Source organism: Salmo trutta, unplaced genomic scaffold (genome assembly GCF_901001165.1).
Source record: "Salmo trutta unplaced genomic scaffold, fSalTru1.1, whole genome shotgun sequence".
Lineage (NCBI taxonomy): Eukaryota > Metazoa > Chordata > Actinopteri > Salmoniformes > Salmonidae > Salmo > Salmo trutta.
This window is the reverse complement of record NW_021822992.1, coordinates 3728021-3745336: the sequence shown is the minus strand read 5'-3', so window position 1 is coordinate 3745336 and position 17316 is coordinate 3728021. Positions and strand designations below refer to the sequence as shown.

The window sequence follows — 17316 nt, the reverse complement described above, 5'->3', positions numbered from 1 at the left end:
CTCGGTGTGTGTGTGTGTGTGTGTGTGTATCTCTCTCGGTGTGTGTGTGTGTGTGTGTGTGTGTGTGTGTATCTCTCTCGGTGTGTGTGTGTGTGTGTGTGTGTGTATCTCTCTCGGTGTGTGTGTGTGTGTGTGTGTGTGTGTATCTCTCTCGGTGTGTGTGTGTGTGTGTGTGTGTGTGTGTGTGTGTGTGTGTGTGTGTGTGTGTGTGTGTGTATCTCTCTCGGTGTGTGTGTGTGTGTGTGTGTGTGTGTATCTCTCTCGGTGTGTGTGTGTGTGTGTATCTCTCTCGGTGTGTGTGTGTGTGTGTGTGTGTGTGTGTGTATCTCTCTCGGTGTGTGTGTGTGTGTGTGTGTATCTCTCTCGGTGTGTGTGTGTGTGTGTGTGTGTGTGTGTGTGTGTGTATCTCTCTCGGTGTGTGTGTGTGTGTGTATCTCTCTCGGTGTGTGTGTGTGTGTGTGTGTGTGTGTGTGTGTGTGTGTGTGTGTGTGTGTGTGTGTGTGTGTGTGTGTGTGTGTGTGTGTATCTCTCTCGGTGTGTGTGTGTGTGTGTGTGTGTGTGTGAGTTACCTGCAGCTCCACTCTCCTGGCTGTAGCTAAGAGACGAGGAGCTGAAGGTGAGCAGCCTCAGGCTCTGGGCTCTCTGCTGCCGCGCTGCATCACACGTCTGGTCGGGGTGCCACAGCTGCTTACAGTGGTAGCAGAACTCTGTGCCACAACCCTCACGCTCACATGTGATCTTAGGACAGCTGGCGCAGCCAAAGGCAATGACTGCATACCTGGAGGGGGGGGGGGGAACAAGTCAGGGATCCACCTTGACTACAGGACAGAAAGGGATACAATGCTCTCTGTACAGGAGTCTGCCTGAGTCCTCTGAACAACCCCTGTTTCTAGCTAGGCTCATTCAGCTTCCTGAACAAATCTAGCTGCATTAATTCAAGACAGACACAGACAGACAGACAGACAGACAGACAGACAGACAGACAGACAGACAGACAGACAGACAGACAGACAGACAGGACAGACAGGACAGACTCCCTCTCTCAACCCTCAGACAGAACCAATGTCTCTATATCTATACTAAATGGACAAAGTCATCGATCACGTCACATCATTCATTCCTATGTGAAGACCAGTAACGGGATTTACGCTGAGACTCAAGATTTTTCACATAAAAAAATATATATATGCAATGGATATTGTTTTGTATACATTTCAAAGTGAAAAATCAGAGTGTAATTCTATTAGTATTAAATTGCACGCGTTTGAAGTCAAGGAAGTGATACTGCAGGCTGGCTCAGTGCTGCCCCCCTCTCACTGATTAACTCTAGTTAAAGGCCGACCAGGGTACTGCAGGCTGGCTCAGTGCTGCCCCCCTCTCACTGATTACTCTAGTTAAAGGCCGACCAGGGTACTGCAGGCTAGCTCAGTGCTGCCCCCCTCTCACTGATTAACTCTAGTTAAAGGCCGACCAGGGTACTGCAGGCTAGCTCAGTGCTGCCCCCCTCTCACTGATTAACTCCAGTTAAAGGCCGACCAGGGTACTGCAGGCTGGCTCAGTGCTGCCCCCCTCTCACTGATTAACTCTAGTTAAAGGCCGACCAGGGTACTGCAGGCTAGCTCAGTGCTGCCCCCCTCTCACTGATTAACTCCAGTTAAAGGCCGACTAGGGGACTGCAGGCTAGCTCAGTACTGCCCCCCTCTCACTGATTAACTCTAGTTAAAGGCCGACCAGGGTACTGCAGGCTAGCTCAGTGCTGCCCCCCTCTCACTGATTAACTCTAGTTAAAGGCCGACCAGGGTACTGCAGGCTAGCTCAGTGCTGCCCCCCTCTCACTGATTAACTCTAGTTAAAGGCCGACCAGGGTACTGCAGGCTAGCTCAGTGCTGCCCCCCTCTCACTGATTAACTCCAGTTAAAGGCCGACCAGGGTACTGCAGGCTGGCTCAGTGCTGCCCCCCTCTCACTGATTAACTCTAGTTAAAGGCCGACCAGGGTACTGCAGGCTGGCTCAGTGCTGCCCCCCTCTCACTGATTAACTCTAGTTAAAGGCCGACCAGGGTACTGCAGGCTAGCTCAGTGCTGCCCCCCCTCTCACTGATTAACTCCAGTTAAAGGCCGACTAGGGGACTGCAGGCTAGCTCAGTACTGCCCCCCTCTCACTGATTAACTCTAGTTAAAGGCCGACCAGGGTACTGCAGGCTAGCTCAGTGCTGCCCCCCTCTCACTGATTAACTCCAGTTAAAGGCCGACCAGGGTACTGCAGGCTAGCTCAGTGCTGCCCCCCTCATTAACTCCAGTTAAAGGCCGACCAGGGTACTGCAGGCTAGCTCAGTGCTGCCCCCCTCTCACTGATTAACTCCAGTTAAAGGCCGACCAGGGTACTGCAGGCTGGCTCAGTGCTGCCCCCCTCTCACTGATTAACTCCAGTTAAAGGCCGACCAGGGTACTGCAGGCTGGCTCAGTGCTGCCCCCCTCTCACTGATTAACTCTAGTTAAAGGCCGACCAGGGTACTGCAGGCTAGCTCAGTGCTGCCCCCCTCTCACTGATTAACTCCAGTTAAAGGCCGACCAGGGTAATGCAGGCTAGCTCAGTACTGCCCCCCTCTCACTGATTAACTCTAGTTAAAGGCCGACCAGGGTACTGCAGGCTAGCTCAGTGCTGCCCCCCTCTCACTGATTAACTCCAGTTAAAGGCCGACCAGGGTACTGCAGGCTAGCTCAGTACTGCCCCCCCTCTCACTGATTAACTCTAGTTAAAGGCCGACCAGGGTACTGCAGGCTAGCTCAGTGCTGCCCCCCTCTCACTGATTAACTCCAGTTAAAGGCCGACCAGGGGTACTGCAGGCTAGCTCAGTGCTGCCCCCCTCTCACTGATTAACTCCAGTTAAAGGCCGACCAGGGTACTGCAGGCTAGCTCAGTGCTGCCCCCCTCTCACTGATTAACTCCAGTTAAAGGCCGACCAGGGAACTGCAGGCTAGCTCAGTGCTGCCCCCCTCTCACTGATTAACTCCAGTTAAAGGCCGACCAGGGTACTCCAGGATGGATCAGTGGCAGGGCGTGGACATTAACACCCGCCAAATACATATAATATAAATACAAATAAATAAATAAAATGATAAATATATTGGTAGTTAAGGTTAGAATGCTGCAGTTTTTTGGTTTTCAAAGTGTTTCTGCCGTTTTGTTTCATAGATGCTGATCGCACATAGAAATACAGATCCTAGATCCCCACCTCACACAGCCTGACAGGGGAGATGTGTGTAATGATAGACTCATTTTTGGAAGCGCTACGCACACACAGGCCTTAAAAGTTGGTCTAATTTACTGGAAAGTTTACAAAGTGAGACTTTGTCCTTGTGTTTCTTGGCTATTTACATTGTTTTGTTCACAAGCTCGGTTGTTTTTCCACGTTAGTTTGGGAGTCTGCTGCTTCAACTGATTGGGAACACGACGCCTCAGTCAGTTCCCTAATCTCTCTCTCACACACACACACACACCCTACACACACACCCTACACACGTGACAGGCCTCGACCTCGAGCGGTCCCATTACCTCTGGGCAGCTAAACATTGTCTCTGATATTTTTATTAAAAGACAAAAAAAGTCATTAAATTCAGTAATATACCACATTACTTCATACTAATACATTTCTTGTTTTTTGTTGTAAAGTTTTTTTGTTGATGTAATTATGACAAATCTGAGTGGCTGGTAGATTTTGTAATCTACCTGCAACAGCGGCTGGTGGACCAAAACGTTTTATTTTAGGCCCTGATCAGTGGTGATGTTGGCTGGCTCAGTGAGGACCAGGACTCTTAGAGCTCCTCTCTGGTAGAAGAGAGAGGGGGGAGACCCAGGGCTCCTCTCTGGTAGGAGAGAGAGAGGGGAGGACCAGGACTCCTCTCTGGTAGGAGAGAGAAGGGAGGACCAGGACTCCTCTCTGGTAGGAGAGAAAGGGGAGGCCCAGGGCTCCTCTCTGGTAGGAGAGAGAGGGGAGGACCAGGACTCCACTCTGGTAGGAGAGAGAGGGGAGACCCTGATCAGTGGTGATGGAGGCTGGCTCAGTGAGGACCAGGACTCTTAGAGCTCCTCTCTGGTAGGAGAGAGAGGGGAGGACCAGGACTCCTCTCTGGTAGGAGAGAGAGGGGAGACCCTGATCAGTGGTGAAGGAGGCTGGCTCAGTGAGGACCAGGACTCTTAGAGCTCCTCTCTGGTAGGAGAGAGAGGGGAGGACCAGGACTCCTCTCTGGTAGGAGAGAGAGGGGAGACCCTGATCAGTGGTGAAGGAGGCTGGCTCAGTGAGGACCAGGACTCTTAGAGCTCCTCTCTGGTAGGAGAGAGAGGGGAGGACCAGGACTCCTCTCTGGTAGGAGAGAGAGGGGAGACCCTGATCAGTGGTGAAGGAGGCTGGCTCAGTGAGGACCAGGACTCTTAGAGCTCCTCTCTGGTAGGAGAGAGAGGGGAGGACCAGGACTCCTCTCTGGTAGGAGAGAGAGGGGAGGCCCAGGACTCCTCTCTGGTAGGAGAGAGAGGGGAGACCCTGATCAGTGGTGAAGGAGGCTGGCTCAGTGAGGACCAGGACTCCTCTCTGGGAGGAGAGAGAGGGGAGGACCAGGGCTCCTCTCTGGGTGGAGAGAGAGGGGAGACCCAGGGCTCCTCTCTGGTAGGAGAGAGAGGGGAGACCCTGATCAGTGGTGAAGGAGGCTGGCTCAGTGAGGACCAGGACTCCTCTCTGGGAGGAGAGAGAGGGGAGGACCAGGACTCCTCTCTGGTAGGAGAGAGAGGGGAGACCCTGATCAGTGGTGGAGGCTGGCTCAGTGAGGACCAGGACTCCTCTCTGGGAGGAGAGAGAGGGGAGACCCTGATCAGTGGTGGAGGCTGGCTCAGTGAGGACCAGGACTCCTCTCTGGTAGGAGAGAGAGGGGAGACCCTGATCAGTGGTGATGGAGGCTGGCTCAGTGAGGACCAGGACTCCTCTCTGGTAGGAGAGAGAGGGGAGACCCTGATCAGTGGTGATGGAGGCTGGCTCAGTGAGGACCAGGACTCCTCTCTGGTAGGAGAGAGAGGGGAGGACCAGGACTCCTCTCTGGGAGGAGAGAGAGGGGAGACCCTGATCAGTGGTGATGGAGGCTGGCTCAGTGAGGACCAGGGCTCTTAGAGCTCCTCTCTGGTAGGAGAGAGAGGGGGGAGACCCAGGGCTCCTCTCTGGTAGGAGAGGGGAGGACCAGGGCTCCTCTCTGGTAGGAGAGGGAGGGGAGACCCAGGGCTCCTCTCTGGCAGGAGAGAGAGGGGAGACCCAGGGCTCCTCTCTGGTAGGAGAGAGAGGGGAGACCCAGGGCTCCTCTCTGGTAGGAGAGAGAGGGGAGGACCAGGGCTCCTCTCTGGTAGGAGAGAGAGGGGAGACCCAGGACTCCTCTCTGGCAGGAGAGAGAGGGGAGACCCAGGGCTCCTCTCTGGGAGGAGAGAGAGGGGAGAACCAGGGCTCCTCTCTGGGAGGAGAGAGAGGGGAGGACCAGGGCTCCTCTCTGGGAGGAGAGAGAGGGGAGGACAAGGGCTCCTCTCTGGGAGGAGAGAGAGGGGAGGACAAGGGCTCCTCTCTGGGAGGAGAGAGAGGGGAGGACCAGGGCTCCTCTCTGGGAGGAGAGAGAGGGGAGGCCCAGGGCTCCTCTCTGGGAGGAGAGAGAGGGGGGAGGCCCAGGGCTCCTCTCTGGGAGGAGAGAGAGGGGGGAGGCCCAGGACTCCTCTCGGGGAGGAGAGAGAGGGGGGAGGCCCAGGACTCCTCTCTGGGAGGAGAGAGGGGGGAGGACCAGGACTCTTAGAGCTCCTCTCTGGTAGGGGAGAGAGAGGGGAGACCCAGGACTCCTCTCTGGTAGGAGAGAGGGGGGAGACCCAGGGCTCCTCTGTGGTACGAGAGAGAGAGGGGAGACCCAGGGCTCTTAGAGCTCCTCTCTGGTAGGAGAGAGAGAGGGGAGGCCCAGGGCTCTTAGAGCTCCTCTCTGGTAGGAGAGAGAGAGGGGAGGCCCAGGGCTCTTAGAGCTCCTCTCTGGTAGGAGAGAGAGGGGAGGCCCAGGACTCCTCTCTGGGAGGAGAGAGAGGGGAGGCCCAGGACTCTTAGAGCTCCTCTCTGGTAGGAGAGAGGGGGGAGGCCCAGGGCTCCTCTCTGGGAGGAGAGAGAGGGGAGGCCCAGGGCTCCTCTCTGGTAGGAGAGAGAGGGGAGGCCCAGGACCCCTCTCTGGTAGGAGAGAGAGGGGAGGACCAGGACCCCTCTCTGGTAGGAGAGAGAGGGGAGGCCCAGGACTCCTCTCTGGTAGGAGAGAGAGGGGAGGCCCAGGGCTCTTAGAGCTCCTCTCTGGGAGGAGAGAGAGAGGGGAGACCCAGCTGTCTGGGTGGGGCTGGCTTGGACCACTCCCATTGGTTAGAGGGGATTTGGGGATATATATTTTCCAGTCTGAGAAACAGTCCAAACAGCCTACCCGCCTACTGAGTCATCCCATGGTCCTAAAGCACAACGTTGCCTCGTTTTGTATCACATTCCAATGATAAAACTGGGGGGGTACAGAAAAGCTATTTCAGAATGTGGGGGGGGGGACATGTCCTCGTCCCCCCGTCCCCAGTGGAAGTTGCACCCCTACTAACTGTTAAAGGCCCATGTAACTGACTGACTGACTGGCTGATCGTCTGACTTGCTGGCTGACTGTGTGGACTGTAACAAACAGGCTTCAACACTAAGAACCAGACTGACTGTGTGGACTGTAACAGGCTTCAACACTAAGAACCAGACTGACTGTGTGGACTGTAACAGGCTTCAACACTAAGAACCAGACTGACTGTGTGGACTGTAACAAACAGGCTTCAACACTAAGAACCAGACTGACTGTGTGGACTGTAACAGGCTTCAACACTAAGAACCAGACTGACTGTGTGGACTGTAACAAACAGGCTTCAACACTAAGAACCAGACTGACTGTGTGGACTGTAACAAACAGGCTTCAACACTAAGAACCAGACTGACTGTGTGGACTGTAACAAACAGGCTTCAACACTAAGAACCAGACTGACTGTGTGGACTGTAACAAACAGGCTTCAACACTAAGAACCAGACTGACTGTGTGGACTGTAACAAACAGGCTTCAACACTAAGAACCAGACTGACTGTGTGGACTGTAACAGGCTTCAACACTAAGAACCAGACTGACTGTGTGGACTGTAACAAACAGGCTTCAACACTAAGAACCAGACTGACTGTGTGGACTGTAACAGGCTTCAACACTAAGAACCAGACTGACTGTGTGGACTGTAACAGGCTTCAACACTAATAACCAGACTGACTGTGTGGACTGTAACAAACAGGCTTCAACACTAAGAACCAGACTGACTGTGTGGACTGTAACAGGCTTCAACACTAAGAACCAGACTGGCTGTGTGGACTGTAACAAACAGGCTTCAACACTAAGAACCATACTGACTGTGTAGACTGTAACAGGCTTCAACACTAAGAACCAGACTGACTGTGTGGACTGTAACAAACAGGCTTCAACACTAAGAACCAGACTGACTGTGTGGACTGTAACAGGCTTCAACACTAAGAACCAGACTGACTGTGTGGACTGTAACAAACAGGCTTCAACACTAAGAACCAGACTGACTGTGTGGACTGTAACAGGCTTCAACACTAAGAACCAGACTGACTGTGTGGACTGTAACAGGCTTCAACACTAATAACCAGACTGACTGTGTGGACTGTAACAAACAGGCTTCAACACTAAGAACCAGACTGACTGTGTGGACTGTAACAGGCTTCAACACTAAGAACCAGACTGGCTGTGTGGACTGTAACAAACAGGCTTCAACACTAAGAACCATACTGACTGTGTGGACTGTAACAGGCTTCAACACTAAGAACCAGACTGACTGTGTGGACTGTAACAAACAGGTTTCAACACTAAGAACCAGACTGACTGTGTGGACTGTAACAGGCTTCAACACTAAGAACCAGACTGACTGTGTGGACTGTAACAGGCTTCAACACTAAGAACCAGACTGGCTGTGTGGACTGTAACAGGCTTCAACACTAAGAACCAGACTGGCTGTGTGGACTGTAACAAACAGGCTTCAACACTAGGAACCAGACTGGCTGTGTGGACTGTAACAGGCTTCAACACTAAGAACCAAACTGACTGTGTGGACTGTAACAAACAGGCTTCAACACTAAGAACCAGACTGTCTGAGTAGCTGTAACTGTGCTCTGCTGAGGGAAGGGAAAGTTCCAAAGGAAATGTGGCTGCCAACAACTTAAGAGCAGCAGTCTGAAAAACAGCCAAGCAAGGAGGACTGAACGGCCAAGAGCAGAGACTGGGGGGAACTACAGAGACCAACGACTATAAAGACAGAGAGACTGGGGGGAACTACAGAGACCAACGACTATAAAGACAGAGGGGAGAGACTGGGGGGAACTACAGAGACCAACGACTATAAAGACAGAGGGGAGAGACTGGGGGGAACTACAGAGACCAACGACTATAAAGACAGAGGGTAGAGACTGGGGGGAACTACAGAGACCAACGGCTATAAAGACAGAGACTGGGGGGAACTACAGAGACCAACGACTATAAAGACAGAGAGACTGGGGGGAACTACAGAGACCAACGGCTATAAAGACAGAGACTGGGGGAACTACAGAGACCAACGGCTATAAAGACAGAGAGACTGGGGGGAACTACAGAGACCAACGGCTATAAAGACAGAGACTGGGGGAACTACAGAGACCAACGGCTATAAAGACAGAGAGACTGGGGGGAACTACAGAGACCAACGGCTATAAAGACAGAGAGACTGGGGGGAACTACAGAGACCAACGACTATAAAGACAGAGGGGAGAGACTGGGGGGAACTACAGAGACCAACGGCTATAAAGACAGAGGGGAAAGACTGGGGGGAACTACAGAGACCAACGGCTATAAAGACAGAGAGACTGGGGGGAACTACAGAGACCAACGAGGGTAGAGACTGGGGGGAACTACAGAGACCAACGAGGGTAGAGACTGGGGGGAACTACAGAGACCAACGACTATAAAGACAGAGGGGAGAGACTGGGGGGAACTACAGAGACCAACGACTATAAAGACAGAGAGACTGGGGGGAACTACAGAGACCAACGGCTATAAAGACAGAGACTGGGGGAACTACAGAGACCAACGGCTATAAAGACAGAGAGACTGGGGGGAACTACAGAGACCAACGGCTATAAAGACAGAGAGACTGGGGGGAACTACAGAGACCAACGACTATAAAGACAGAGAGACTGGGGGGAACTACAGAGACCAACGGCTATAAAGACAGAGAGACTGGGGGGAACTACAGAGACCAACGACTATAAAGACAGAGAGACTGGGGGGAACTACAGAGACCAACGACTATAAAGACAGAGGGTAGAGACTGGGGGGAACTACAGAGACCAACGACTATAAAGACAGAGGGTAGAGACAGGGGGGAACTACAGAGACCAACGACTATAAAGACAGAGAAACTGGGGGGAACTACAGAGACCAACGACTATAAAGACAGAGGGGAGAGACTGGGGGGGAACTACAGAGACCAACGACTATAAAGACAGAGGGGAGAGACTGGGGGGAACTACAGAGACCAACGACTATAAAGACAGAGAGACTGGGGGGAACTACAGAGACCAACGACTATAAAGACAGAGGGTTGAGACTGGGGGGAACTACAGAGACCAACGACTATAAAGACAGAGAGACTGGGGGGAACTACAGAGACCAACGGCTATAAAGACAGAGAGACTGGGGGGAACTACAGAGACCAACGGCTATAAAGACAGAGGGTAGAGACTGGGGGGGAACTACAGAGACCAACGACTATAAAGACAGAGAGACTGGGGGGAACTACAGAGACCAACGACTATAAAGACAGAGGGGAGAGACTGGGGGGGAACTACAGAGACCAACGGCTATAAAGACAGAGGGGAGAGACTGGGGGGAACTACAGAGACCAACGACTATAAAGACAGAGGGGAGAGACTGGGGGGAACTACAGAGACCAACGACTATAAAGACAGAGGGGAGAGACTGGGGGAACTACAGAGACCAACGGCTATAAAGACAGAGAGACTGGGGGGAACTACAGAGACCAACGACTATAAAGACAGAGGGGAGAGACTGGGGGGGAACTACAGAGACTGGGGGGAACTACAGAGACCAACGGCTATAAAGACAGAGGGGAGAGACTGGGGGGAACTACAGAGACCAACGACTATAAAGACAGAGGGTAGAGACTGGGGGGAACTACAGAGACCAACGACTATAAAGACAGAGGGTAGAGACTGGGGGGAACTACAGAGACCAACGGCTATAAAGACAGAGAGACTGGGGGGAACAACAGAGACCAACGGCTATAAAGACAGAGAGACTGGGGGGAACTACAGAGACCAACGACTATAAAGACAGAGGGTAGAGACTGGGGGGAACTACAGAGACCAACGGCTATAAAGACAGAGGGTAGAGACTGGGGGGAACTACAGAGACCAACGGCTATAAAGACAGAGAGACTGGGGGGAACAACAGAGACCAACGGCTATAAAGACAGAGAGACTGGGGGGAACTACAGAGACCAACGACTATAAAGACAGAGGGTAGAGACTGGGGGGAACTACAGAGACCAACGGCTATAAAGACAGAGGGTAGAGACTGGGGGGAACTACAGAGACCAACGACTATAAAGACAGAGGGTAGAGACTGGGGGGAACTACAGAGACCAACGGCTATAAAGACAGAGAGACTGGGGGGAACTACAGAGACCAACGACTATAAAGACAGAGGGTAGAGACTGGGGGGAACTACAGAGACCAACGACTATAAAAACAGAGGGTAGAGACTGGGGGGAACTACAGAGACCAACGACTATAAAGACAGAGGGGAGAGACTGGGGGGAACTACAGAGACCAACGGCTATAAAGACAGAGAGACTGGGGGGAACTACAGAGACCAACGGCTATAAAGACAGAGGGGAGAGACTGGGGGGAACTACAGAGACCAACGACTATAAAGACAGAGGGTAGAGACTGGGGGAACTACAGAGACCAACGGCTATAAAGACAGAGAGACTGGGGGGAACTACAGAGACCAACGGCTATAAAGACAGAGGGGAAAGACTGGGGGGAACTACAGAGACCAACGGCTATAAAGACAGAGAGACTGGGGGGAACTACAGAGACCAACGGCTATAAAGACAGAGGGGAGAGACTGGGGGGAACTACAGAGACCAACGACTATAAAGACAGAGGGGAGAGACTGGGGGGAACTACAGAGACCAACGACTATAAAGACAGAGGGTAGAGACTGGGGGGAACTACAGAGACCAACGACTATAAAGACAGAGGGGAGAGACTGGGGGGAACTACAGAGACCAACGACTATAAAGACAGAGAGACTGGGGGGAACTACAGAGACCAACGACTATAAAGACAGAGAGACTGGGGGGAACTACAGAGACCAACGGCTATAAAGACAGAGGGTAGAGACTGGGGGGAACTACAGAGACCAACGACTATAAAGACAGAGGGGAGAGACTGGGGGGAACTACAGAGACCAACGGCTATAAAGACAGAGAGGAGAGACTGGGGGGAACTACAGAGACCAACGGCTATAAAGACAGAGGGGAGAGACTGGGGGGAACTACAGAGACCAACGACTATAAAGACAGAGAGACTGGAGGGAACTACAGAGACCAACGACTATAAAGACAGAGGGGAGAGACTGGGGGGAACTACAGAGACCAACGGCTATAAAGACAGAGAGACTGGGGGGAACTACAGAGACCAACGACTATAAAGACAGAGGGGAAAGACTGGGGGGAACTACAGAGACCAATGGCTATAAAGACAGAGAGACTGGGGGGAACTACAGAGACCAACGGCTATAAAGACAGAGGGGAGAGACTGGGGGGAACTACAGAGACCAACGGCTATAAAGACAGAGAGACTGGAGGGAACTACAGAGACCAACGACTATAAAGACAGAGGGGAGAGACTGGGGGAACTACAGAGACCAACGGCTATAAAGACAGAGGGGAGAGACTGGGGGGAACTACAGAGACCAACGACTGTAAAGACAGAGAGACTGGGGGGAACTACAGAGACCAACGGCTATAAAGACAGAGGGTAGAGACTGGGGGGAACTACAGAGACCAACGACTATAAAGACAGAGGGTAGAGACTGGGGGGAACTACAGAGACCAACGACTATAAAGACAGAGAGACTGGGGGGAACTACAGAGACCAACGACTATAAAGACAGAGAGACTGGAGGGAACTACAGAGACCAACGACTATAAAGACAGAGGGTAGAGACTGGGGGGAACTACAGAGACCAACGGCTATAAAGACAGAGGGGAGAGACTGGGGGGAACTACAGAGACCAACGACTATAAAGACAGAGGGGAGAGACTGGGGGGAACTACAGAGACCAACGGCTATAAAGACAGAGAGACTGGGGGGAACTACAGAGACCAACGACTATAAAGACAGAGGGGAGAGACTGGGGGGAACTACAGAGACCAACGACTATAAAGACAGAGGGGAGAGACTGGGGGGAACTACAGAGACCAACGACTATAAAGACAGAGGGTAGAGACTGGGGGGAACTACAGAGACCAACGACTATAAAGACAGAGGGGAGAGACTGGGGGGAACTACAGAGACCAACGGCTATAAAGACAGAGAGACTGGGGGGAACTACAGAGACCAACGACTATAAAGACAGAGAGACTGGGGGGAACTACAGAGACCAACGACTATAAAGACAGAGGGTAGAGACTGGGGGGAACTACAGAGACCAACGACTATAAAGACAGAGGGTAGAGACTGGGGGGAACTACAGAGACCAACGACTATAAAGACAGAGAGACTGGGGGGAACTACAGAGACCAACGGCTATAAAGACAGAGGGGAGAGACTGGGGGGAACTACAGAGACCAACGGCTATAAAGACAGAGGGTAGAGACTGGGGGGAACTACAGAGACCAACGACTATAAAGACAGAGGGGAGAGACTGGGGGGAACTACAGAGACCAACGGCTATAAAGACAGAGGGGAGAGACTGGGGGGAACTACAGAGACCAACGACTATAAAGACAGAGGGGAGAGACTGGGGGGAACTACAGAGACCAACGACTATAAAGACAGAGGGTAGAGACTGGGGGGAACTACAGAGACCAACGACTATAAAGACAGAGGGGAGAGACTGGGGGGAACTACAGAGACCAACGGCTATAAAGACAGAGAGACTGGGGGGAACTACAGAGACCAACGACTATAAAGACAGAGGGGAGAGACTGGGGGGAACTACAGAGACCAACGGCTATAAAGACAGAGAGACTGGGGGGAACTACAGAGACCAACGACTATAAAGACAGAGGGGAGAGACTGGGGGGAACTACAGAGACCAACGACTATAAAGACAGAGGGGAGAGACTGGGGGGGAACTACAGAGACCAACGGCTATAAAGACAGAGGGTAGAGACTGGGGGGAACTACAGAGACCAACGACTATAAAGACAGAGGGGAGAGACTGGGGGGAACAACAGAGACCAACGGAGGTGGAACAAGTCCCCAAATGATTATCCTGAGGGTAATGTATCCCTTGCTGATTTAAAACTTGTGCTGAATACGGGCAAAACTAAACATGTGGTTTTTAAACTGTCCGTCCCTCCCTCCCTCTCCGTCCGTCCCTCCCTGTCCCTCCATCCCTCCCTCTCCGTCCGTCCCTCCCTCCCTCCCTCTCCGTCCGTCCCTCTCCGTCCCTCCCTCCCTCCCTCCCTGTCCCTCCCCCTCCCTCCCTGTCCCTCCCTCCCTCCTCTCCGTCCCTCCCTCCCTCCCTCCCTGTCCCTGCCTCCCTCCCTGTCCCTCCCTCCCTCCTCTCCGTCCCTCCCCCCCCCCTCTCCGTCCCTCCCTCCCTGTCCCTGCCTCCCTCTCCGTCCCTGCCTCCCTCTCCGTCCCTCCCACCCCGTCCCGCTCCCTCCCTATTCCAGCCTCGTGGTACAACAGACACCCTGGACCTGGCTTTCTGCCAACACCCAGTCAGGAAGGGAATTAGACAGCTACCAACTTTACACAGAACATGTCCAGGGGATTACTGACTGTCCTGTACCGCAGAGCCAGGTAGGGAGGGAGGGAGGGAGGCAGGGAGGCAGGTAGGGAGGGAGGGAGGGAGGCAGGGAGGGAGGGAGGGAGGCAGGTAGGGAGGTAGGGAGGCAGGGAGGCAGGGAGGGAGCCAGGCCAGCCTGCAGCATCACGCTGATGATGTAATCTATAGGAGCCAGGCCAGCCTGCAGCATCACGCTGATGATGTAATCTATAGGAGCCAGGCCAGCCTGCAGCATCACGCTGATGATGTAATCTATAGGAGCCAGGCCAGCCTGCAGCATCACGCTGATGATGTAATATATAGGAGCCAGGCCAGCCTGCAGCATCACGCTGATGATGTAATATATAGGAGCCAGGCCAGCCTGCAGCATCACGCTGATGATGTAATATATAGGAGCCAGGCCAGCCTGCAGCATCACGCTGATGTAATATATAGGAGCCAGGCCAGCCTGCAGCATCATGCTGATGTAATATATAGGAGCCAGGCCAGCCTGCAGCATCATGCTGATGATGTAATCTATAGGAGCCAGGCCAGCCTGCACCATCACGCTGATGATGTAATCTATAGGAGCCAGGCCAGCCTGCAGCATCACGCTGATGATGTAATCTATAGGAGCCAGGCCAGCCTGCAGCATCACGCTGATGATGTAATCTATAGGAGCCAGGCCAGCCTGCAGCATCACGCTGATGATGTAATATATAGGAGCCAGGCCAGCCTGCAGCATCACGCTGATGATGTAATCTATAGGCCGGCAGGTAGCCTAGCGGTTAAGAGCGTTGGGCCAGTAACCAAAAGGTTGCTGGTTCGAATCCACGAGCAGACTAGGTGGAATAAAAAAATATATTGATGTGCCCTTGAGCAAGGCACTTCACCCTAACTGCTTCTGTAAATCGCTCTGGATAAGAGCATCTGCTAAATGATTTAGACAGTAGGCTAATGGACGGACCGCCGGCCCTCTCACACCACTGAGGGAGGACCTCGTCTCTCCTTCCACTTCACCCTAACTGCTTCTGTAAATCGCTCTGGATAAGAGCATCTGCTAAATGATTTAGACAGTAGGCTAATGGACGGACCGCTGGCCCTCTCACACCACTGAGGGAGGACCTCGTCTCTCCTTCCTTGCTCCTTCCTCTCCTTTCCAGCAGGTCAATGACTAAAAGACAGCAGCCGCGGATCCAGCCAAAGTCCATTCTTACTCAGTCAGCAGGTTTAGGGGGGGGGGGAGAAAAAGCCTGGTTTAAAAAGGCCTGACAGAACTGGTTGTTGCTGTCTCATGTTAATAGCATCATGGAGGACAGTTGGTTTGGCCCATAGTGAGACAGGGAGAAGAGGACGGTTGGTTTGGCCCATAGTGAGACAGGGAGAAGAGGACGGTTGGTTTAGCCCATAGTGAGACAGGGAGAAGAGGAACGGCAGGACGGTTGGTTTAGCCCATAGTGAGACAGGGAGAAGAGGACGGTTGGTTTAGCCCATAGTGAGACAGGGAGAAGAGGACGGTTGGTTTAGCCCATAGTGAGACAGGGAGAAGAGGACGGTTGGTTTAGCCCATAGTGAGACAGGGAGAAGAGGACCGGGAGGACGGTTGGTTTGGCCCATAGTGACGGTTGGTTTGGCCCATAGTGAGACAGGGAGAAGAGGACGGTTGGTTTAGCCCATAGTGAGACAGGGAGAAGAGGACGGTTGGTTTAGCCCATAGTGAGACAGGGAGAAGAGGACGGTTGGTTTAGCCCATAGTGAGACAGGGAGAAGAGGACGGTTGGTTTAGCCCATAGTGAGACAGGGAGAAGAGGACCGGGAGGACGGTTGGTTTGGCCCATAGTGACGGTTGGTTTGGCCCATAGTGAGACAGGAAGAGGACTGGGAGGACGGTTGGTTTGGCCCATAGTGAGACAGGAAGAGGACTGGGAGGACGGTTGGTTTGGCCCATAGTGACGGTTGGTTTGGCCCATAGTGAGACAGGGAGAAGAGGACTGGGAGGACGGTTGGTTTGGCCCATAGTGACGGTTGGTTTGGCCCATAGGGAGGCTTGAGTGTGTGGTTTTGGCCCATAGTGTAGCCAGTCTCTCTCCTGCTCCAGCCCTGTACTCTTCACACCCAGCCCCACCCAGCCCAGCAGGGCTAAAGTTCAGCTGGAACCATCGGCCCCTCCTTCCCAGAGCTGGCTGCTCCAACATGTGCGTTCTCTCCTCTCAGTCAGTCCCTCTCTACAGGCTGGACTCTGGACTGACCTCAGGTTCCCCAAATCCCCTCTGACCAGCAGCGCTTTCAACTGCACGGTGAAACCAGACAGTTAATACAGAACAGACTGACTACAGAGCTGTTGTTAGTAGTAGACATTACATGAAATGTCGTCCAATACTTGTTCAGTGAGTCAGAGGAAGCAGGTTGTTGTGCCAGACACCAAGCAACCTGAGCCGGGTGGCGGCCATCTCAACAACACAAATCATTCACATTTCCTGATATTCAGAGATAAACCTGATACATGTGAAAAGGCATTAAAACACTCAATAGCTTTCCTGACTTCATTATGATCTTTCAACAACAACAACAAAAAAATGGCGTCAGCCAATTGTGAACATGTTCTCTCTTTATCTTGTATGGGAATACCCCTAAAACTATCCTTATTGATATGAAGTGCCATAACACCCCTAAAACTATCCTTATTGATATGAAGTGCCATAACACCCCTAAAACTATCCTTATTGATATGAAGTGTCATAACACCCCTAAAACGATCCTTATTGATATGAAGTGTCATAACACCCCTAAAACGATCCTTATTGGTATGAAGTGCCATAACACCCCTAAAACGATCCTTAATGATATGAAGTGTCATAACAGCCCTAAAACTATCCTTATTGATATGAAGTGCCATAACACCCCTAAAACTATCCTTATTGGTATGAAGTGCCATAACACCCCTAAAACGATCCTTAATGATATGAAGTGCCATAACACCCCTAAAACTATCCTTATTGATATGAAGTGTCATAACACCCCTAAGACTATCCTTATTGATATGAAGTGCCATAACTTGTGTGACCAATAAAAAATAAGGAGAAATTGGACATCCTTGTTTAATTCCGCATCTAATGTTGAATCTCTGTGAAGTTTCATAGGATAATTTAACATGCTGGTTAAAAAAAAAATGTATTTC

General features: G+C 52.3%; 1 protein-coding gene across 1 annotated transcript in view; it reads right to left on the bottom strand.

The window, feature by feature from the left end:
• Window positions 1-17316, bottom strand: part of LOC115187897 (E3 ubiquitin-protein ligase RNF19B) — a gene marked incomplete at its 3' end in the record, with an annotated part of 31765 nt that overhangs the window by 10691 nt on the left and 3758 nt on the right. The window contains 1 exon segment of the mRNA XM_029746951.1: window positions 570-778. Coding sequence (XP_029602811.1) covers window positions 570-778 — 209 coding nt within the window.